General features: G+C 41.7%; 1 protein-coding gene across 6 annotated transcripts in view; it reads left to right on the forward strand.

Annotated features, from left to right (window-relative positions):
- The window catches only part of USP32 (ubiquitin specific peptidase 32), a 64044-nt gene that overhangs the window by 4074 nt on the left and 35869 nt on the right, over positions 1-24101 (forward strand). For all 6 annotated transcript variants that reach the window (XM_059865595.1, XM_059865594.1, XM_059865597.1 and 3 more), the window contains exons 2-5: positions 16072-16199; positions 19814-19919; positions 20425-20543; positions 23453-23612. In XM_059865595.1, coding sequence (XP_059721578.1) covers positions 16072-16199; positions 19814-19919; positions 20425-20543; positions 23453-23612 — 513 coding nt within the window. The remainder of the gene's footprint in view (positions 1-16071; positions 16200-19813; positions 19920-20424; positions 20544-23452; positions 23613-24101) is intronic.

Genomic DNA, 24101 nt, shown 5'->3' on the forward strand with positions numbered 1-24101 from the left:
GAATCTGTAGTCAGAGTTTCTGTGAATGCTACTTAGAGCAGGTGTAACTCAGGCCATTTCAAGCTAAATTATCTATGCTAAATATTGAGTCAGGGAACCACTTAAAAGAAATGTTGGTGCATAATCGTGGATCTGTCAAATTTGGGCCGGAGAGGAAGGCAGAGTTTTCCTTCTGCTCAAAGCAAGGTAAAATTTTTGTTTCATGAATGCAGGATGGAAGAAGGGGAACTGCCTCAACATCAGCATGGTCAGTGAGCATAGAATTTGGAGAAATGAGTGACTGCTGATGAATCCATTTAATTGTGTTTGGTCCTGTGCTCAGTGATCTCTGAGAAAAAGAGCAAAATGAAAGCACACAAGTAGTGCTGTTGCTGGAAAATGTACATGCAGTTAAAATGCCAGCTAACAGCAAGGCAAAACTTGCAGGTGTATCAATTCCACAGATTTTGCCTCTGGAGAGTTTGTGGCAGGGTGGTTTTTAAAGGCAGTTTTCTTCCCTGGTTGTGTGTCTGAGATGGCACCAACTGGAGAACACCAAAGTAACAAAAACCATCTCTAACCCACAAGGAGCTTGGGGAGTGTGTGCAGTAATGACTAATGTGTGATGGGCAGAGGATAAATCTTGCTAATGACCTTTTGTGTCTTGATTGAATTTGAAAAATAGCCACATTTGTTTTATTTAAATCGAGGCAAATATATCTGGTGTCTGGTCATTAACATCCTCAAGCGTACAGATGTCATAAATCTGACAAGAGGATGATGGAAAACTTGTGCAAATATATCATCATCGAGTTGAGGCTGTCGATCTCAGCCTGGTGACAAATCCATGGACTCAGCCCTTCAGCCCATGGAAAACTGCTTTTTATTACTCCAGATTATGAAATTAACTTTCTAAATCCCAGCCATCTTTTTAGGAAAAACAGTCAGGGAACCATTTTAGTAGTTTATTCTCTTCTTTCTATATTCCATGTAGGAGAGTGTTCTGCTTTATTTTCTCTCACAGCTGAAAACCAGAGCTTGACCATGATAGGGAGGTGAAGGTTCTTTGGGATATGTTATTTTCTAAAGGTACAAACCTGTGCTTTTCTGAGCCTTGAGTTTCAGAGGCATGTGCTGAAAATGCCTAGAAGTCTCTCAGCCTTTTTTTTAGCTGTCAGAATGAATAGAATCCACTGTGGAGACAGTCTAGATTCTACAGTGAGGCTTGTTCTGTCAGCCAGTATTTGATGGCTTCAGGGCTCTGTCATATGATGAAAGCAGGTATGAATGCAGAGCTTCACACTTCCTGTTTATAAAGCTGCAGAGCTGCAAGTGGCCGCTCAAATTCACAGAGCAGTAATTATTTCACAACTCTGGCATTCAGTTGTGGTGCTTGTTTTAGGAGGGCACCTCAGCAGGCTCTGCTGAACATGTATTTCAAAGGCAGGAGTGACTGGGGGAATTTCCTGGAACTTCCATGAACTGATGAGAAGATGCTCCTTAGAATCATGGACTGGTTTGGGTTGGAAGGGACCTCAGAGATCATCTTGTTCCTCCCCCTGGCCATGGACACCTTCCATGAGACCAGGTGGCTCCAACCTGTGCCAGGGCCTCACCACCCTCACAGGGAGGAATTTCTTCCTAATATCCAGTCTAATCCACTCTCTGTCAGTGTGAAGCCATTCCCCTTGTCCTGGCACTCCAGGCCCTTGTGAAAGGTCTCTCCTTGTGTTTCCTCTCAGCTCCTTCAGGTACTGGGGGGGTGCAATTAGGTCACCCCAAAGCTTCTGTTCTCCAGGCTGAACCACCCCAATTCCCTCACCCTCTCCTCCCAGCAGAGCTGCTCCACCCCTCTGATCATCCTGGTGCTTCCTCTGGACTGGCTTCAGCAGCTCCAGCTCCTTCTGGATTGCCCCTTGGGACTGGGGGCAGCTCTGCAGGTGGGATCCCACCTGAGAGGGCAGAATCCCCCATTTCCTGCTGCCCACGCTGTGGGGTCAGCCCAGGACACAGGGCACGTCCAGCCTCTCGCCCACCAGCACTCCCAAATCCTCCCTACAGCTGATCTGTTGGAAGAGAGCTGGGTTTTCATCTGTAATTCTTCAGCTGCTGAACTGCAGCCACCACTTTCTCCTTTACCTCAGGTTCCAAGTTGAGGGAAGTGAACTCAGGGGGTTTCAGCCTCTTGCTTAGGACTCCCCAGGTTATTTCCTCTTGGAAATGAGGAACATTGGTGGAGTGAACTTGTCAGCTAATGGTAAATTTCCTTTCCTGAGGTACCTTTTGTGGTCTTTAGAGGCTCTTTATGAAATACCAGTTGAAAACTTACAAATTAGGGGCAAATATTGCCTCCTGCTTAGGCTGCTGCAAGTGCTGTGGTTCTGTGGGAGCTGATTGCATCCTTTTAGGAGGTTTTTAGTAATTCTTAGATGGTTCCCAAGCACAGCAGAAACTTGGTGATTGCACAAGTGTTGAATGTGCAGAGAGTGATGCAAGTCTGAGAAAAGAGGATTTAAGAGCATAGGTGTTTCATAAATAAGAAAAAAAGTTGATCTTACAGGAAAAAACCCTCCAAAAGTTGAATTATGATTCAGTAAATGCTGGGAATCCTCTGGTTTCTCACCTCTCAGGTGAATCATATCTCTAAATAGGAGCAGGCTCACAATATTAGCTGCAGTTTTGTCCTGTCAGCGTGTTACTGGAGACTCCAATCAAAGCAGGCAGGAAAGCTGCCAGGGGAGTTTAAATAGATATCATTCCAGCCATGGGGCTGGAGGTCACAGGATAAGCTGGACAAATCCTCATTTTGAGTGTTAAATATCTTGATATAAGTGAAAAGACCACTACCAGGCTATTCTGTATGTAATACATTTTCTTATCTTGATGTAGACTGAAACTGAGTCCTCAAAACATTTATTTGGATTATGGATTATATCCCTGTGTATCTCCCAGGTCATAAACCTGAGCTTTATTCCTTGGATTTTAATCAATGAATCAGTTGTTTTGTAGTGTCTAATCAGTTTCTGGTTTTTCCTCCTGTAACACCAGGGTTTTTTTTAATATATGCATGCCCAGAGAAAGTGAACTTTCATCCTTAGAGATTTCCAAGCCCTGCCTGGACAAAACCCTCTGGAAGCTGGTTTGAGTTCAGCCTTGACCCAGTTTCAAGCACAAGGGTGAACCAAGTGACCTCCTGAGATACTTTCCAACCTGATAGATTCTATAAAATATTTCTGTTCAGCTTCAATTTTGTGAAGTCTTGTTTTGATGAAGTTCTAAATCTACCTGACAGTGTCCTACAGAGGAAAAAAAAACAAAAGGACAAAAATAGAAACTAGGAAGTTGTTCAGTGTGAGATGAAGCATCTCTAATGAAATGTGAAAGAAAAAAAAATAAGAGGGGACTACTTTGGATCCTGTTTACTTGACTTGTAACAGTTTCAGGCTTTCTGGCTGCTGGCACTGGCAGGAATGAGTAAAACAACCCTCACCCCTTTGCTCTGCTCTAGGGAACTCAGCCCACTGTCTCCTTTCATAAAATAAGCAAGGCATTCAGCTCTTTAGTACTCAAGAAAATGAAATCAGATTCAAAAAATGGGCCTCAGAAGGGATGACAAGCCTGGGAGAATGAAAAAGAACACAGCATCACCAAGTAATGTGATGAGGTGAGGCATGAAGTGTCTATTGAATTCTCTAAATTAGGGTTATTGTACAACTGCTGCTTTGAGGTAGGACTGGGTAGGATTGTTCTGTATTTAAAAATCCAGATGTTACTAATACCTGTCATTCAAAAAGTGTCACTATCTCCTGAAAATGGAGTGTATCCTTGGTTAGGTTGTGAATCATACAGTGCTATAAATCATTTGCTCTATGGGAGGTCTGATGAGTCCAGAGCTCTCTTGACATCTCCATGACTTAGTTATGAATTATTATGAAAATAATCCTGCTCTGTTCTGGCCCAAGAAGAAGTTCTAAATACTGTGAGCATACAGAAAGCTGATGGAGGAGGGGTAGGACAAGTGTGGCATTTTCAGACAGCAGAGTTGTTTCTGTCCACTGACTTTGGTTATTTCCAAGCCTGATGTAAACCAGACCTGCCCAGCTGGGGTTTTTAGGGCCTCCTTCAAGGCTCCTTCAGGGCTCCTCTTTGCCTGATGGTTTCCTAGTTTGAGTTTCTGTATAGAAAAGAAAGTTTTGTGGGTTAATTCTAATTAAGACTTTCAATTCTTAGTCATTTAAAACCAAGTTATTTCTTAATTTGTTCCATTCCTTGAAGCAGGTGCTTTTTCTATAAGTTTTACTTAGTCTGAATTATTGTGAATGTCCATGTGATATTTGCAGTATTGAAGAACTACAAAAAGCATCTTTAACATTTAATTTTCATATGAAAAGGTCATTTACATAATGAGACAATGAAGCCTTTGGGCAAAGATGAATGTAGAAGAAAAATCCATTAAGGTAGATTCTGCCTAAGAGTTTGAAAGGGCCTAATTCACCAAACTTTGAATGCTGGATTATTGCTGGCACTTACTGGAATAAAATTCCCTGCTTGCCTAAAAAGGGTGGCAAAATCCTAATGCACATTTTCTTTTGTGATTTCTCCAGGGACACCTTACCTTTGTTGGAGATGATTCCATATCTCATAGGCTGTGTGGCTTTAATGTTTGCAGCTGAGCTGTCTGACAGTAGTTTTCATTTCTTTTTTTATATAATGAATTTGAACACCTCTGAGAAATGGGGGTTTTTATGGGGTTGTATTTACAGCTGAGCAGGGCTGACATGGTCCCTGCAGGTGGGGCTTGTTTGGGAAGTGCATCACTTTGAAATGCTGCTTTATTAAACTGATGTCCAATCTCTTCTGCATTTCTGATTTTTAATGGCTGTAAACTGAGTTCAGATCTTGGTTTGGCACTAAATGTGTCTGCATGTGGGTTTTGTAGTAGTTCACCAAATCTGCTTAAAAACTGATGAGAGCTATAATCAATCAGAATTTTTCTATGTAGTTTATTAATTGATTAATTAGAATTAAAGAAAATTCCTTAGTTATTTTAGTGTATTACTGGTATGTGTGAAGTCCTAGAGATGTGAGACTCTTGGTTTAATCATCTAAAAGTTTAACAAAAACATTTTTTCTCATAAAAATAAGGTAACATTTGCAGCAGGGCCTTTATTTGGTGTTGAATAAAAGGAGCAGGCTGAGAAAGGTTTGGACAAGGGCTAATCAGGCAGTTTGTAGTGCCCAGGGTTTATTTCCCATGTAAATGTTATTTAATGTGGAACTGGTGCAAGCCCTGAAATGGTTCCTCACTGAATCATTGCCTCCCCTGTGCTCAGCTGTCACAGGTGGGGTGACCTGGCAGGTGCAGTGACATGCCCTGATCTCCAGGGTGTTTCAATCCTCCTTGAACCTGGCACAATCCAGGACAGGCCTCTCCCATCCCATGGAAATGTGGTTTTGAGGCAACCTGTGCTTCCCAAGGGTGTGTTTGGGGCAATGCAAGGCATTAATGGTGGTGCTGATGATGTGCCCAGGTTCCTGTGCCCAGCACCAGGATTCTGTGCCAAGCACAGTTCCTGGGACAGGGATGCTCCTGAAAAACCAGCAGGGCCAGCCCTCCCTCGTGTGGGAGCACTGGGCAGGCTGGGATGGGCAGAAAGGACATCTGGCTTTGTCAGACCCTGTGCTTCTGACTTTTGGAGTGGTTTTAAATAGTCCCTGAGACAGTCTGTACCTTCCAAAGAGCTCTGACTTCCTCCTGCTCAGGCTCTGCAGCCACAGGGCCAGGCAGGGGCAGCTGCTCTGAGCCAGCCACTGCTTCCAGCAGCAGCTACAAAGGCAAAAGGAATCTCTAACATTTATTTTGGTGATTTTTAAAAAAATGTCCAAATCCTTTGAAGCTGTTTCAGTTAGTTTAGAGTCTGAATTGGGCCCACAAGCTGTGAGAGGCAATGTCATTGGGCCAAAATGAGAATTATATTCTGTATAAAAATGTAGGCTTCATCCTTTGGAAAGAAAACCTACTACAAGCCCTTTGGAATTCTTCCTCAAAACCTGTGATTTTATTCACATTCTGTCTCTCATTTTGTCAGCTGGTCTTTCAGTTGTCATCCACTCACAGTTTAATTTCATGTTAAGTGTTTAATATAGAATGGATGCTTATGTTTCTTTTGTGTTTGAATGGATGTTCCTTATCTCAAATCTGGTGACAATGGCAGTGCTCAGGGTTTGTGACAGATTCCTGAGCTGAAATATTTTAACAGGGATTTCTATCTGATTTGAGCTTGCCCTCTTCCAGTTGGAACCCATTGCTACCACCACAGTTCCTGATGAAGAGTCCTTCTCCAGCTTCCTTGTGAGCTCCCTTCAGATGCTGGAATTGTTTCAGATGATTAATTTTACTCCATTAGTTTGCAAAATTTGTTCTTTTAAAATTCTGAGACCTTGAATGAAATAAAAAAGTGAAAGAAACACAGAGCCCTAAACAGAACAGGAAGTACCAGATTGAATAAGTCTGTGGATGTGGGGGAAAAAGAACTGAAAGTATTGGGATAGTAATTATGAGAACTTGAGTTTTGCAGATTGAATTTGTTCTAAAAATGAACTTGAATGTGGCATCATGAATGTATTTTGGGCTGAAGAAGCACTTCTTTTCAATCCCTGTTTCTAGCTGTTAGGTGTTATCCAGAAGCAAAATCTTACTCTGGAAATTTCCTAGTCTTGTCAAGATTTCTAGCACGTTTTCCCTGGTGATGTGATACAGTTAAATCCCAGATTTCAGTTTAAAAATTGAAAAAGTGGATTTGCACTTTGTACAGCTGAAACAGGAGTGCTTTGGGATGAATGAGCAGCAGCTGGTGCAGTCAGGGCAGCCTGGTCTGTGTTGTGGCAGGATTTAGGGAGGCTTGTTATCAGTGGAACAGTAATGTCAGAACTTTTTGGTCCCTGTTTTCCAATCCTGCAGCTAACAACGTGATTTGTCTTTGCCTAAAGAATTATAATTGATCTCTTTGCCATTAACCAATTCCCCACTTTTTTTTGTTACCTGCAATTCAGCGTTGTCCTCTGATCACCCTGGTTAAAGAATTGTGGTGTAAATGTGTTGTGAGAACTAATGTTATTTTTAAGATAGTGAGTAGATTGCAACATTGATAGGGCAGAGGAGGAAGAAACCACAACATGTTTTAATTCCAGTGCAGAACACAGGATAAATATCTGCAGAGGCCACAGTGTTACAGGGAGAGAGGTTAAAAAGCAGAATAGAAAATATTTGATAAATATAGAATCATAAAATGTTCATAATTTATTATGCAAATGTACTGCTGCTAATAGAGACTGTGATGTCCTTGAGGATATCTTGTGAGTCTCTCCAGGGATTCAGAGAGAGATCCCAGCTGCTGCCTCTCTTCAGGGCACTGGGGCTCTTTGGTGAGAAGCCATTCTGACACCTTTTCTGTTTCTGTGGAACAATGGGCAGGGTGTTCAGAGCAATCTCTGGAATTGGAGCCATCCCACCCATCCAGGCTGCTCAGTGCCACTGGAGCTGCTTTCCATGCAGCTGTTCCAGGGTGGCTCTGAATGTGCTGCTTCATCCTTCCCATGGATGCCTTAGGAGAAATGTACAGCTAATGCTGAATATCTGCAGTGAGGAGCTCTCTAATGTAAAACTAGCAGGGCATCTTCCAGGATAATCCTAAATATGAATCCTGGGATGTTCATTGAGGATTCTCTTAACAGGAGATGCAGCAGTGGGGATGGAGTTTGGAAATATGAATATGAATCCTAAATATGAATCCTGGGATGTTCATTGAGGATTCTCTTAACAGGAGATGCAGCAGTGGGGATGGAGTTTGGAAATAGTAATGCTAATTGTTTGCAATTGTCTGTTAAAAAATAAAGCTCTGATTCAGCTCTTGGTGTTCTACCAGCCATGTAATGGGGTCCCAGAACTAAGCACGTGGTGGTTTTCATTTTATTTCTTCACTCCCTAGTCCAGTGGCTGTGTTTGTGATTGTGCTGGTGTTTTTCAGCCTTTCACGGGTTGTATATCAAGCTTGTCATTATGTGTTTGTAACAGTGTGACAGGAGACAGCAATTTGGGACCTGACTCTGAAATATTCCCTTCACAGCTGAGTTTGAGGTGCTGTTTTAGACAGATGTGTCCCCAAGAGTTGGGAATGGGAAGGCTGGAAGCAGAGAGCCTTTCTTGGCCATAGGAATACACACGTGTGGAGTGTTTGTGCCAGAGCACTTGTCTTGCAAGTGAGTCATATTTTTCCTCTGACTTCAGAAATTAAGATGTAGCAATGCATAAATATGAGCTGAATCTTTTATTCTTCGTGTCACACTATGTAAGTACTGTGCTTTACTAGAGTTGGCTCTTTTAGCTGCCAGAGGCCAACACTGGAGTGAATATTTGATCAAAACTATGCCAGCAATCCCAAATTAGAGCTCCTTCCTTGCCTCTCCTCCTCACTGAAGGTGATGGGAAGCTCTGCCTTCCTGTGTAGAAGTTGTAGCTTCTGTTTAACTTTCAGGCTTAGACTATAATTTTTTATTTAAAGAACAATTCATATTACAGCTGTGTTTAGTATCTTTGGCACTGTTGGGAGACAGGGTATGAAATATTTGTTATATTTCAATTTATTTTGTAGCACGGGCCTTATGTGGTGTTTGCATTTACATAGTTGGCACTTGCTTTTCATTTTAGCAGGGTGTTTATTTCTTGGAAATGAGTTTTGTATTGTAATTTTGTGAATCTTAACAAGCATAAATGTCTCGATCATTTTCATGGTGGTAATAAAGCAGAAGCAGCTTTTTTGAATTGTGACAGAAGCTGCTCTGCTCACCTAAAACAACACAAACCTTCAGTGTGTTTGCCAGGAAAACTGATGAAGGGACAGCTCAGAAAAGCAGAGTTAAATTTCCAATCTAAACAGGACTAAACATTAATTCTAAATGCTGCAAAGATTGAGAGCTAAAACATTCACCTGGGAAATCATGGACAAACCACAGCTCTGAAGGTGCACGAGAGGAAAGCAGCAGTGGAAAGGGAGAGCAAATATTGGAACTCAGGGCAAGATGGGAATCCCAGACTCCTGATTAATTTTTAGTCCCTGTTCTCTCCAGGAGGGTAGTTCAGGGTTCTCAGTGCTGCTGCTCAAGATGGTGTGTGCTCTGTTTAAAACCATTTAAAACTTGTCCCCCTTTTGCCCCTTTCCCAGCCAGCAGAGGACAGGAGCCTGTGGGTGGGACAGGTGACATCCTGGGATGGTCCAGGGCTAGGAATTGCTCCTGGAGAATGAGTCTACCAAATCTTTACTTGATAACATCAATCCCTATTTGTCCCTAATACATAATATTGCAGCTGATTGTGCTTAAATTTGCAGTTGTAAAAATGGTAAAATAGATTTTGCTGATCTGCAATGTTTTGTGAATTTTCAGGTTCTTTCAGGTTTATCCCATGGCTCATGTGGATGGACCAGGGAGCTCCTTTAATTCCTGAGGATCTAAAATATGGCCAATAAGATTTCCATGCTCAGATAGGGGGAGGATTATTTCACTGCTGTTATTATTATTATTATTATTGTTATTTCTCTGGCTGTTATGTACCAGTTGCTCTCCACACTGGGCTTACTGGGAGAGTTAATCCAAACAGCAACGTGCCCTGATGAAGATAGAGAAGGATAAAACAGGCTGGGAATGCTGGCATGCTTTTGGGAATGGGAACTGTGAGGAGGAAGCTCTTTGAAGATTAAAAGCATCACATAAATGCGAAGTATTGGTGTTGCAGAAAATTGGCAAATCCTGTTGTAATGAGTAAATCTCCTTGCACTGCCTGCACAGGAGATGTTAAACCTTTGAGATGCATTAGGGGAAGGTCTGATAGAAGCAGGGAAAGCTTTATCCACAGGGTGAGCCACTGCTACCAGAAACAAAGAATAGGTGGGAGGAAAAAAAATACAGCTGGATTGAGAAATTCCTTTTTGTTTTCCAATCCCCAAACCGTGGTGTTGTTATCCTTAAATTCCTGTTACTGGTAAATGTGTGGAGCCTTTGTGGAGGTGCCCTGTGAAAACTGAGTGGTGCCATTTCTGATATTCCACTCATGAAACATTCCTTAGGAGTGGGTTCATTCTTCCATTAGGGAAGGCAGGAATTTTTAGTCTGTTTTCTCCCAAAATATTCCCAAATGGATTCTTTTTTAGCAAGAGAGTGTGGGTGTGGAGGTTGACTTTTTAGTCATAGCTGGTTCATTTATCTCAATTGTATTTTGCAGTTGGTTCCTCCAATTTGGGGTTGTTCCCAAACACACTTTACTTTCACTTGCACATTTTACCTCTTTGAAGCTTTTTAGTAATTGCTTTGGTTCTTGACAACTTCATAACCACAGCCATTAAGTCACAATAAAGACTAATGAAAAAAGTAATAAAATTTCCATGTATAACTAGGATGAAGATTCCTAAGGGAAATATTGAGCGAGTGATTACAGGGAAGATAATTGTCTGGTTAGAGAATTATATGCCCTGTGAGTTTGATATTGAACCTCAAAAATTGTCACTTAAAAATCAAAATATTAGAATTATGAAAAAACCTGAGCTGGAAGTGAGGAAGAACTTGAGACAGGTGCTTTTTTCCTTGCTTTCTGAAGGATGAGCAAGTTGTCAGTTGTATTAGAATTCAGATTTGGTTATTTTTAGTAAAGAATAAATGCAATGTTATGCTGATGGTGGCAAATTATTGCTTGCTTTGTGTACTTGTGATGTGCAGGGCTGGTGGGGTTTTGTTTTTTGAGGCACTGACTTAGCAAGCTGCTTTTCACCCAGCAGTGACATTGGAAATTCAGATTTTGGGATGTGTTTGAAGAGTATTGGGGCATTTTGATGCTTCCATTTCTGGGAGAAATCACCAGTGCTTCAGTCAGAAGAGCTGGAAAGGTTCTTGACCCTTCACCTTGACTGACCTTTTTATCCTGTGCTTTCTCCTCCTGCTTATGCAATGTTTTTTTTCCTGTTTTGACTTTCAGCACTGTGATAAGTCGTGGTTTTCTCCCTTGCTTGGGCTGCTTTGGGTTTTGTGCTGGCAACCTGTGAACCAATAAATCCTTTATTTTCACATAGTCTAATGAAGTATTTCAGGCTTTTGGGACAAAGATCAGCTTTTTGCTGTGGTTACTGCTGCTCCTCCTAATGACAGTGATGGTTTGCTGGGAGCTTTTGTGATTCTGGAGCTGTTTCTGTGTCCAATTAGTTCTACCTGATGTTAATTGGTCAGTTTATAGTAGCCAGGACAGATTAATTCCACTTTGCCCTCAGTTAAACACTTGGAGTTCTGCCCTTTTCACTGATTAAATCAGCTTTTTAGTAGTAGCTTGTAGTGCTTTTCCACAATATCTTAGCTCATTTATCACACATCTGTCTGATGCAGGCTGGAATTTATATCCATTGCAGAGCTGAGACAAGACATGGGGAGGTTAAGTGTCTCTTGCCTGCATGTCTCAGGCACTACTGAGAGTTCAAATGCTTTTATTTGTCACCTTTGCTCCATCAGACAAGTGGCTGCTGTGGAAAGCTGTGTTTTGGCTCTCAGCCTCTGTTTCTCAGCATTTGACATCAGTGTGCTTTAATTTGGAAGGATTGGGGGAAAAGTGTGGTAAGGAAAGGTGTTTTTGTGGCTGGTTTCACTTTGCAAATAAATACTAAATAGGAATTTTAAATACAATTATTAAATACAACAGGAATTTTAAAATACATTTAAAATAAATGTATTTTAAATACATTTATTGCTCTTGATGCATATATCACAGGTGAGGTGTATAATAATTTTTTTCTAAGCTGTAATAACTCCACTAGACCTGACCAACCACTCCTTTTAACCTTTAAGCAGAGTGTGTGGCAGTTTTTTTATTTCTTATGTTCAATAGTTACATCATCAAAAATATGTATAATTAAGGGAGATTCTAAGTTCCTTCTTATGGTATTTGAATAAAACACTTTATTGAGGTAATTTTGGCAAACCTTAGCTCAGATTCAGAGGCCTCTGAGGAAGTGTCACAGAATATGCAGTGTAGTGAGGAATTGGCTTTGATGTCACCATTTTCTCCTTTTTTTTTTCCAAAACAGGATGTGAAAAAGCAAAAATATCAATATTACTTGTATTTAGCCATGCAGTTATATTTTTATGATGACTCTTAATAATTTTCACTAGCAGCCTGGTAACAGCAGAGCAGCTTTTGCTGAGCCAGGTATTTGCTGCTCAGTTTTTGTTGTCAAAAATTGTCCTTTCAGTGTGATTTTTGGAGGGGACAGAGGTGGTGCTGTACCCCAAACCCTACATTGCTCACAGGGTGTTTTGGAACCTTCCCAGAAGGTGGGGGTGGGATTAGAGCTACAGGATGTGGGAAGAGAAAAAAAAAAAGTCTCAAGTGCATAGAGGTTCAGAGCTCCACTGGAAGGGTTGATTTCCTCCAGCTTGGTTTGAGCAGTTTTATTGGGGTGGCAAAACAAGGTTTAAGTCTAGGGTTGGACTTGCATCATCTGAGCTCCAGATAGAGTTTTAGTCCAAAAGGAAAAGCCCAGGATGACTTGGTGACAGGTGTGTGAAAGCAGAGCAGAACGAGGTGGTTTCCAGCAGGGGCCAGGTTTGGAAGGCACTACACATTTCATGACCTGGATAGATGGGAATGAAAACAAAAAAAGTGGAATAGTACATCCATATAAACAGCCTGAAGTTTAAGTAAGGCTGGGAAACTAAAAATACCCTCAGCAGTTGGTGAGCTGAAGGTTTGTTACAATTACTTTGAGCCGGGTGACATTTTTAGCTGAGGTTGTGTGGTTTCATTTAAACTTTATTAAACAAACTGGAGCTGGAATATTCCCTGGAGAGCTGGATGCAGCACTAATCTCCTGCTCAAGTGTCTGCAGCTTTGCTGGCAACCCTCCTGCTGAGGTGGCACAGGAGCTTTGTGTTAGCAAAGCTCCCATGGGTGACAGGCTGTGGGACTTGGTTTCACTGGTGCTTTTTGGAAGTGGGCAGGTAGATTTTGAAGGATTGTCACACAGTACCTAAGGACTGAAACTTGCTTTTGTTACCTTGAATCAACCTCACAGTCAAAAGGTCACTGGTGTGCTCTGGAGGTGCAAAGAATGAAATGTGCAGCTCCACTTGAGTCACTTTCCCTGCAATAATATTGAGGTTTTGCCACCTGTTAGTGGCAGGTGGGATGTGAAGATGCTTTTTGCTGTGCTCACTACCACAGACTCCTCCTGGGAAGTTGTCAGGGTCTGTTTTCCCCTGTCAGGCTGTGAATCCAACAAGGGTGCAGCCCATAGTGTGGTGTCTGTCTCCTGTGTCTAATGACAGCAGCCTGTGAATGCTCTTCTCAGAGGTGTTTGTAGACAACTGGCTCCTGGAAGTGTTTGGGGAATCTGTGCCTTTGGAAAAAGTGAATATTCCTAATGAAAGGACTTCAGTCAGTGGAGGAAACAGTGTAGGAGACAGGCTGGTGTCTAAAGGCAGGATGAAAAACCCCTCTGTGTTCTGTGGTGCTTCCTGTGTGTTGGGCTTGTGGAACTGAGAGAAAAAAGGCAGCTTCTGGGGATGTGAGTGTTCTAATTTCTAAAATTATTACAGTTATTATAGTAATAGATGTATTGCTTCTAGAAATGTTCCTTTAATAATTGAAGACTTAGTTTTATTTCCTCTCAAATGCCATCGTGCTCTATCTCTGTTGAATAATTGGTGCTTTGGTGTTGGGATTTTGAATTCAAATATTTTGCCTTCCAGACTCATAGTAAACATTGATAATATCTTTGATTTATACTCTGCTCATTTCAGTTGTACTTTCATGTGCATGGATCTAAATGTATAATGAACTTATCTTTACAAAGCTCTGCAGATGATTTTAAATGGGCAGCATCAGTCATTTTAATGGCTCCTGGGGAAGGAATGGAAGCAATTACCTTGCCTGTTATTCCATGACCTTTTTTGTAGTTTCTGTATGCAAACAATAATACTGAGTGGGCTCTGGCAATAATAATTTGCTTTTGAAATGTTACACGGACTGGCAGTATCAACTTATCACCCCTGTTAAATAGACTGATGGTGCAGTTCTTTTTGAAGATCTTGGGAGTATTGCTTGACAAGCCTTGTAGCCAACCTTCTCCTCACCTTGGCTGGCACTCCAGTCACTCCCTTGGATTATGGGAGGGACATTTCTATGGGATTTTCCTGCTCCTGAGCTCTGCCTGGAGTGCACACTGGGCAGTCAGGGGTGCTGTAAGCATCAGCTTAGCAAATGTTTGTATAGAAACTTCTGCCAAATAACCCCAAAGCAGGCTGGATGAAATGGTGGGGAGATCAAAGAATTAAGAGAGGGAGAAGAAACCAGAGCACAGAGTTTATTTTTGTTAAAGCTATGTGTGTATGAGCAGGCATATAAAAGCTGCAAAAAATGAGAATAATTCAATCCCAGAACTGTTGTTGGGTTTAGTCTGGGATCCAGGCTGTTTGCTTTGCTGTGCCCAAAGTACAAATCCAGGAGCTTCCCCTTTCCATGATCCCTGAGCAATCCCAACACCCACTGAACGTGGGGAGTTGTCCCTGGTTGTGCTTAAAGGTGACTGGAGGTGAAGCACCCCCCTTCATCTCCTCCTGGCTTGGGATGTTACTGTGGAATAATGGAATTTAAACACCTTCTAAGCCAGGTAACAGCATGAGAGCAACATTCTCCTGCCATGTAATTAAAGCAGGCTCGTTTCAGTCAAACAAGAGATGTGCTCATGATAATCACCACTGTGCTAATTGATAGCTCTGGTGCTGTGTGGGTCACACTTGAGGTTTCTCTCTTAGATACTTGGATTTTTTTTTTTCTTTATGGTTAGAAATACCCAGAATCTGTAATATAATTTGAGAGGAAATGGAACCCAATTTCTGTTTTTACACAGTTGTTAAGTGGAGCCAACATCTGTTTCCGTGTTGACTCGGATTAAAACGAGGGAGGAATGTTTTAATGTGATTTACTTTTAAGGATTGATTTCTGCTTTTGATGAATGAATTAACTGACAAGTAGAAGTTTTACTGAGTGCTGGGTTAAGCCCTCAAGTGCTCTGTTTTATTTTGGCTGACAAAAAGCTCCACAAGCCTTTGGCCATGGCAGTGTTGTTTGTGTCTGGCTCGTGATAGCAGGGTAAGGAAAATGCTTTGCTATAAATACAGTGACACAGCTCCCGTGTGCAGCATCATTTCCCTGGGCTTCTGCATGGTAAATTGCTTTTTCTGCACCACTCAGGAACTTCCAGGGGGTCCTGTGCCATTCCCTGCAGCCTGGCTTTGGACAGAGGGCTTGTTTTGTTCCACCAGATCCTTCCCTTCTTAAACACTTTCTTAGAAAGTTGCTTTGTGCTTGTAAAATCTGAAGGCAGCACAGCTTTCCAGGGAGCTCCCAGGCCAGGATGAGTGGGATGTCATCACATTTTCCACCTTTGCAGTTGTGAACAAGTTTGAACAGGTGTAGCTGGCAAGCAGATTTTGGCTGTGCAAAGGGATCTTGGGTGAAGAATTACATGTAGTCCAACATTTTATTCCTATTAAATCACACCTCACTGCACTGTCTCGTGAACTTGTGGTGATAAAGTATTTTATTTGTTTTAATACAGAAAGGCAGACTGGTTAATAGAGGAAACTGCTTGAATGATGCTGCTCTTAAAAATATTCACCACTGTTGGTTGCAGATAATTTCCCTGGCTTACATGCAATGCAAAATTGATCATAAAGCTGCCTCATTTTCCTTTGTGTGACAAGAATGGTGCTGAATTTAGAACAAATTACAATCCACTATTGTAGTCAGAAAACTTAGCAGTGAGCTGTTGTTCCCATTGATGGTAACCACAGGTCTGCTTCCCTTGTCTCTTTTCAAGCAAGATTAGATGATTAGATCTCATTTTCCCACTCTTTAAGGGAAATCATGCATTTAATTTCTTGGTGTCTTTTTATTGTGAAGGTAAATGTAAGGAGTGAGGATTTTGAGATTCCTTCAGCTGTTATCTTTGTAACATCTTCATTGACCAAATGTTTTTTTCTTTCCTCTGTTCTCAGTTACAGACATAGAACTGAAGAGGCTCAAAGATGCTTTCAAGAGAACTTGTGGCCTCTCCTATTACATGACCCAGCAGTGCTTCATCAGGGAAGTTCTGGGTGATGGGGTCCCTCCCAAAGTTGCTGAGGTGAGCTGGAATTGCTGCTTTCCTGGGAAGCCAAAAGCAGGGGACAGTGGGCAGCTGGGTCTGCTGTGCACACACAAATGTTTCTGGAGTTGATTGAATTGTTTCCCATTTTTTATGCAGCTTCACAGTGCACCTTCTCTGCCTGGCAGTGGTGTTCCAGACTGGGATCCTGGGTGGTCAGGGAGGTGCTGGGCTGAGATGTGCTCCCAACCCTGTGAATACCTGGTAGATGATTTTGAAGTAATCCTAAATATCCAGATGTAAATTTGGGCAATTAAAAGACTGGGAATTTGTAACAAGACCATAATAACAGATTTTATTTACTCCAGAGATGCACTTGCTGTTGGTTTCTTTGAGATTCCACTGGCTGTTACTTTGTTTTCTAAAGATGAATCTTTACAAGCTCTTAAAAATAAATTGGTTCATAACAGATGTATGAATGAGCTGAAAAATAGCCAGAATCAAAATTTGCAACATGGATATAAACATATATCTATCTAAAAAAATAACAATACCATCCTACACATATGCATGTATAAAAAGTTGTTTTCCTTTATACAGTTGGCCCTTTCTTGAGAAAGATATCAAAATATTCTTGGTACAGAGACAAAGATTAGGCAGACCTTTCAAATGATCTCTTGCTCCATGTCATTCCTAGTCACAGCCTCTATTTTTGGCATCCTCAGAGCTGTTGACCTCAGAGGATGGTGCAAGTCCCCCAGTTTTATTTAGATAATGTGAGTGCTGAAGTGTTGCATTGCTGAAGGTTTTACACTCTGGCAGAGTTCCTTTTCCTCAGCTTAATCTTTCCTCCATTCTTTTTCTCCCCTTTTTTCCTCAATTTTGGCAAAGAGGATGATACTACTTTACTTCTGTAAACAGTTGGCTTTTTATGTGGGTGTTTAAGGCTTAGCAGGAGAATTTGCAGTGGAAGGGGAGGGGTCTGATTTGCCCAGAGCTTAAAGCCTGTCTTCAGCATGAATTTTTGAGTTTGAGAGTTGGTAACCCCTAAGATTAAAAAAAAAAAAAAAAGTATCTTTCACATTGGTTTGAAATAGTATAAAATATTGAGAATTTTATATTCTGTGTTAACTTGTATCTTTATATCCCTTTCATGTCAGTGTTAAGGATTAAATTACTGATTTGGTCACAAATAGAGATTCTGGGGTTTCAAATGTCTGAGAATTTTATATTCTGTGTTAACTTGTACCTTTATATCCCTTTCATGGCAGTGTTAAGGATTAAGTTACTGATTTGGTCACTAATAGAGATTCTGGGGTGTCCAATGTCTGCTGCCTGGTTTTTAATTTATTTTTTTAAAAAATCTGTCCTTAAAGACACAATTTTGGTGATGATTCTCTCTTTTAACACTCATGATGGTTATAGAGCAGTTCGTGGTATCCAGGTGGTGAAATAAAATTAATGGAAGACTCCTAATTGGTTTTTGATGGCTTCTCATCAGAACTCATCTCAAAATTCGAGTACAAATTATGATGTACTTGTAGCATTCATACTCAGGCAGTGCAGTATCAAATCTGTGAGCCTGGAAACTGTAAATGGGGCCAAAATTGGGATTTGAGTCAGGGGATGCTTTGTAATTCCTGGCTTCAAGATGAGGAGAGGCAGGCAAAGTCATTAGGCAGCTAAAAGCCCTGAGTTTTCAGCCTTTCAGTCACTAGAACAGATCATTTGGAGCCTTGGAGCTGGGCTGTGTGCTCTACATGCTGTAAAGAATGGGTTTGCATATCTGAGGCCTTCAGGAATTTGGTAAATTAAAACCACAGGAGTTTTAAACTGGACATGAAACAGTGGAACTTAAATCCAACAATTTGGGTGATTGTCCTGTACACAAAACATTTTTTAAGTGTTCAGGACAGTAATGTTCTGGGAGGATCTCCTGGGAGAATGGGGTTGAAGATACTAATAAAAGGAAATTTAGAGATGTGTCTGTGTTGTTAAACTGCAGGAAAGCTGCTCAGGTGGTGGGAAGCATGAGCACAGCTTTGGTTTTTAAATCTTGTTATGCTCCTCAGTTGCCCATGAAACAGAACATGTCAGGCTTAAATTTTATTTTAAAAAGTACTCTGTGCCTTAGAATGATAGTGAATTTTACATTCTGAAATGCAGATTGCTGTCATTCTGCCTGGGTGGGGCTGGTTTAAGTAAAGCTGCAACAGCATTAAGTAATTTTGGAAGACACAAAATTGCATCACATTTTGATGGTGCATGTTATTAGAAGTTTTCCAAATGCCACACCAACGTGAAAAAATGTGGAGAAATGATGTGTTACATGACTAAAACACTATTTTATAAGTGTTTATAAACTCTTCCCAGGAATGACTGAGCAGCTAAACTCCAGGCAGTGCCAGCTCCTGTGGCTGTAATTCCATATATTAAATACTGATACATTGGACATTATCCATAAAATTTCTTTCCTCTGTTTATCTCATGAGCAATCCTTGGGTTGTGTTGAAACAAAGTATAAATGTAATGTTTGGTGCTCATCTGGTATGACAGCTGAGATGTACAAAGTTCAGCAGGAGTGAGTGGATGTTTCAGCTGCATATTTAAAAAAAAAAAAAAAATTATTCCAGTGGAATATGAAGGTGAATTGCTCACATGGGCAGTGTAGCCTTGAAGACAGAAGGATTAGACATAAAAAGTGTAGAATTCAAATCTCTGCCTTGAGGCCTCTACAATTGTTGTGTCCAAATAAAGCACAAGTTCAGTTTTAATAATTCAGCCCTTCAAGCATTTGTGCATGGATTAAAGTTGAGCAGCAGAAGAGGCTGATCTGAGCCCTGTGGAGGTGGAAATGTTTGGGCAGTGCTGAGTCTCAGGGTGGGGTGGGAGTGAGGGTCAGGGTGTTCTGGGGACAGTGAGACCTCGCTGTGCGTGGATCGACATGACCGTGCCTGCAGACAGATTTTAGTAGTCCAGAGGGATGGGTGGACAGACAGACAGACAAGGAGAGGGTTTCTGCAGGTGGCACAGCACTGCTGAGGTCTCTGCAGCCAGGCTGCAGGAGCAGCAGTAAATCTGGTGTAGCCACTCTGTGTCAGCTGTTCCCTTGTCACCTTCCTGCCACCACAGCACTGGGTGGCTTGGCCGGGTCTGGCCTTGCCAGGCCCAGGAGTGGTTTGGTTTGGGCACTCCCAGTCCTGGCTGGTAGTGGAAAGCACCCTGTGGTGCTGCAGTGACTCACAGGGCTCTGGTGTTCCCCTCTCTGCTGCCAGCCTGCCTTGGGGATTCCTGCTGCATCCCCTTGATGCCCTGGAGATTATCAGAGCCCAGCCTGGGGCAGATTTCAGCCCTGATGAAGAAATTTGGGGAAACACCAGCACAAGCAAGTGAGAAGTGTCTTCCCTGGAGGGTTCTAATGTGGAGTTTCTATATTGCTGTTGATGACCTGTACCTGTGTTTCACTAAATAAAGGCTGCTCAGTACCAGAAGAGCTACAGAAGGGTAACACAATTAATAATTGAAGTGTCTTTAGCTGAATGTGATTAGCCTAAAAACCACATCAGATGGAGCCTCAGTGTAAGCTGCTGGTTTTGCTTCTGGCATCTCTGTTTGCCCTGGTTCTGGTTAACTTCTCTACTTCATTCTTCTAGGTTATCTACTGTTCATTTGGAGGAATATCCAAAGGGCTGCACTTCAATAACTTGATCGTTGGATTAGTTCTACTCACAAGAGGCAGAGAGGAGGAGAAAACTAAATGTAAGTATGTAACTTAGTAACAATGAGACAGTGGGCTGTGAGTGTAAAATGTGACCATTTTACAGTGGGGATGGGATTTTTGGAAGCATTTTTAGCTGTATTTTTGGAAATTAATTGCACTTTTGTTTTCTATATTCATCAAAATGAAATATTTGCCAAGTCACCATGAATGTCAGTGTTGGGATCCTACAGAAAGCCTGATGGTCTCTGTGTGTGGGCAGAGGAAGGAGAATGGCATTGATATTTTTCAAAAAAATAGAAAGCATCTGCCTACTGACTTCTGTTGTTTTGTCTTCTCTGTTAATTTCATTTTCCTTTTGATTACAATGGTAAAAGAAAAGGAAGGTCTTGACCTAAGCCTTGTGGACCTGTATTGAACTTGGATCAACCCAAGGTTTTAGTCCTTTAGCTGTTGTACAGCCTTTGACATTCTCAGCCAGTTATAGACCTTGCATTTGAAAAATGTCACTGCCAGGGATGTTTACACATATTTCTATTTCCCCAGATATTTTCAGCCTGTTCTCTAATGAATCTGGGAGTTATGTTGTCCGTGAAGAGATGGAGAAGATGCTGCATGTGGTTGATGGGAAAGTCCCAGAGTCACTCAAGAAATGCTTCTCTGAGGTGTGTCCTGCACCTTTCCTCCTGCTGCAGTGACAAAAAAGTCAAGATTACATGAAGCAGCTTCTTTTTCTTACTCATGCACCTATGGGAACAAATTGGCCTTGTCTAAATGGGGTAAAAGCTCATGGGTTTTGTGCTGTGGTATTCCATGTAATTTATATTGATGGGAACAGTGTTTGGTGTGTAAGTGCAGGCATGCTCTGCTCCTGCATTCACTGTGCTCCTTGGAAAGAGATCAATTCCCAATGGGGATCATGTCATCAGGTGAATTTAAATACTAATATTGCTGCTGGGAACTTAGTCATTAGTGTGAACATTTTATTGCAGTCAGGGAAGAAATCTAGAACACAGAGCTGAGAAGAAAGAAAACCTGCACCCTGGGTTTAAAAATGCCTGAAAGCAGTGCTTGCTTCAAAATAATAGTTTTATATTATTGCTTTTGTATCATTTTCCTGCCAGGAGCTACAACATTTAATTATGCTTTAAGTTGTTTGAGAGATGTAATCTTTTTGGAGCTTGCTGAAGTCCCCCTCTACAGCAGGGCATTGGTGCTTTCCTGTATTCATAGATGATGGTTTGACTCCAGGGATCCTGGTGAGTTTTCAGGGTTTTTGCTTGGTTTGTTATCAGATGACTCTGACCAGCAAAATGGAGACATCATTGCACATTCCCCTGGCAAAAGGATTGACCAGATTGACTGGAAGCTTTAATTGTGGCTATCAGGTTACTTAATTACTTCAGGTTTTATTATTCTGTGCTGGAGATAGCTCTGGTTGTGGGCAGTGCCTGAGCCAGGCTCTGATCTGGCCCTGGTGTCCTGTTGGCTTTGGAGGCAGTGATTGCATTCCTGAGGCCTGGCTGCAACCATAAATCCTGAGTCCACTGCCCTGCAGCTTCTGGAGCTGACCCCCAGAGCCATTTCCTATTTCTAATTTCCCATCAGTGTGCTGTGATGGATTGCACCCTACAAGTTAATTGCACACTGTCCAAGAAATCCAGAAATTCTTTATGAAGCCTTGCAGGAAGATGAGTATCAATCTGGGCTTCAGAGCATTTTCCTGTTCAAGAAAATGCTGCATATTGATTTTTGTTTTAAAATGAAAATAGTGTAATAACCCACTCAGCAGGATTTACTGGGCTCTTAATCATCCATGGTCATTGCTGGAGAGTGAGAAAGTTTAATGTTCCTGCTGTGGGCCTTCCTGCCTGCCTTCTGGAGGATGCCTTTGATTTCAAGGATGATGTTTATAGGCACTTCTGCTCATCAGGATTATTGCATATACTCAGCTAGAAATAGAAGCTTTAGAATATATCTGAGTTTTCCTTTTGTTTCTGAAATACAGGGGGGAAATTCAGTGATAACTGCATTGCTCAGGTTCCACCATAATTCAGCTGTCATCATTGCTTGCTTCAAATGCTTTCTTCCTCCTGTCCAGAGTTTTTCTGTTCCTCTTCACTGTCCTTCCAGGGAAAATTGGAGTTTTAATGACCCAGCTCTTGCTGCCTTTACAAAGAGCAGTGCAAAAAGTAGAGGGAAAGGGTGGAACAGAGAGTGAGAAAATGTTCTTTTCTCTTGATCCAAACTGATGGAGAAATGGAAGAATAAGAAATCAAAGTGAGGGTGGGGAGGCCCTTGCACAGGTGCCCAGAGCAGCTGTGGCTGCCCCTGGATCCCTGGCAGTGCCCGAGGCCAGGCTGGACATTGGGACACCCTGGGACAGTGGAAAGTGTCCCTGCCTATGGCAGGGGTGGCACTGGATGAGCTTTAATGTCCCTTCCAACCCAAACCAGTCTGTGATTTGTTGGATGAAAATATAAAACTCTTCAGTCTAGAAACAGAGGCATGAAAAGAATGAGTGTCTGGAACTGAAACAAGCCCTGCAATGGGAATAGGAAGCAAATGTTTCAGCAGTGCTGGTGATGAGCCATTGGAGCAGCCTGGCAAAGGGAATATAGTGAATTTTCAATTTTCTGCACTTGGCAGTTGCAGATAGTCCGTGGCCAAATGCAAATTGCTGGATTCTGTAGAGATGTAATTCAGTGAAGTTTAATGGTCTGTGATATGAGGGGAGTTTAAATAATCAATGACTTGAAACCTCTTCCACTTTGCAGACCCCTGTTTATTTCCCCTGGAGATGAGAATCTCCATATAATGAGTTTGTCTACTGATAATGGGTTTGCTTTGATTTGAGGTAGTTTTGTAGGTCCTGTAGAAATTAGTCTGCTGATCCCTATGGTTTCATGGGCACAGCTTGGCAAGGATCCAAGTAAATGGTTTAAACAGCACTGGAATTCTGTCAATGTCTAGTTTTTATGTGTTCCTGAGCAGGGAGCTCCAGGAGACAGGCAGTGAGGAGATCCTGAGAATGTCATGTTCACTTTTATGCTCCAGTGTGGATTTTGGTCAGTAGAGGCAAAAAAGTCCACATGTTCCTGCAGTAATTAATCACAGCATCAGTTATTCCCAGATCTGATTTTTCTGTGTTGTCTGTATACCTGCACAGATAGAACAGAATGTTTATGATTTTGTGATTTTATAGCACCTGGTTTTTGGTGCAGCAGAGCTGGTATCTATAATAATACATTTAAATTCATCAAAATAACCTCTGCTCTTCTGAATTGCAAGTAACCATTTTTCTTTTCATCCCTTTCACCTGAGGTTCAGAGTAAATGAGTTTCCAAAGGCCACATTGAGTAGGTGGCTGAAATGCAGAGAGAACTCAAAGTTAATTTCCCTCCCATTGCTGTTTCAAAAGGAAAGGAAAAAAAAAGGCATGGCTCCAAGCAGAAAAATTACATTAGCACTTATTTTTCTAGGAGATTGTCCCAATTTTTTGTTCATACAGCTGGATGGTTCCTGTTTACTGGCAGTGAGAAAAACAGTTCCCATTTTCTGGTTTTTCTTGCAGGGTGAGAAGGTGAACTATGAGAAGTTCAGGGTTTGGCTGCTGCACAACAAAGACGCTTTCACCTTCTCGCGGTGGCTGCTCTCAGGAGGGGTCTACGTGACCCTCACTGATGACAGTGACACCCCCACCTTCTACCAGACCCTGGCTGGAGTCACACACTGTGAGTAAAGGTGCTTCTTGTCCTGCACATCTTGAAAAAAAGCCCTGCCAGAGTTCACAGGCAGAGTTGTTGCTCGTTGAATTTCCCTGCTCCGCCACGCTGGGTTCAGTGAGAGAAATTCCTTCTCTGAGCTCATCTGTTCTCTGCTGCCTGTGCTGGGATGTAAAATGTTGTTGCAAGGACACTGGGTTGTTATTTTTAAGAGATAATAATGCTGAGGCTACAACACTTCTCTAGAAGTTTGCTACCAAGCAAGCTAAAAAAAAAAAAAAGTGTCTTCTGAAGTGGCTGGCTGGTAATACTGGGTTTATTTTTGGTCTTTATAGTGGGTTGTAAAACTACTGAGAGAGTTGAGAAAATAATATTTGTTTCAAAAATAAGTGTTACCTCTTAATTTGCTTCTCCAGTAAAATAAATAATATTCCTGGCATGTGGTAGAATTAACTAAAGAGAAGCATCCTCAGGAATTGTCTCCAGAGAAGAAGTGCC

Source organism: Haemorhous mexicanus, chromosome 22 (genome assembly GCF_027477595.1).
Source record: "Haemorhous mexicanus isolate bHaeMex1 chromosome 22, bHaeMex1.pri, whole genome shotgun sequence".
In the NCBI taxonomy this organism is placed as follows: domain Eukaryota; kingdom Metazoa; phylum Chordata; class Aves; order Passeriformes; family Fringillidae; genus Haemorhous; species Haemorhous mexicanus.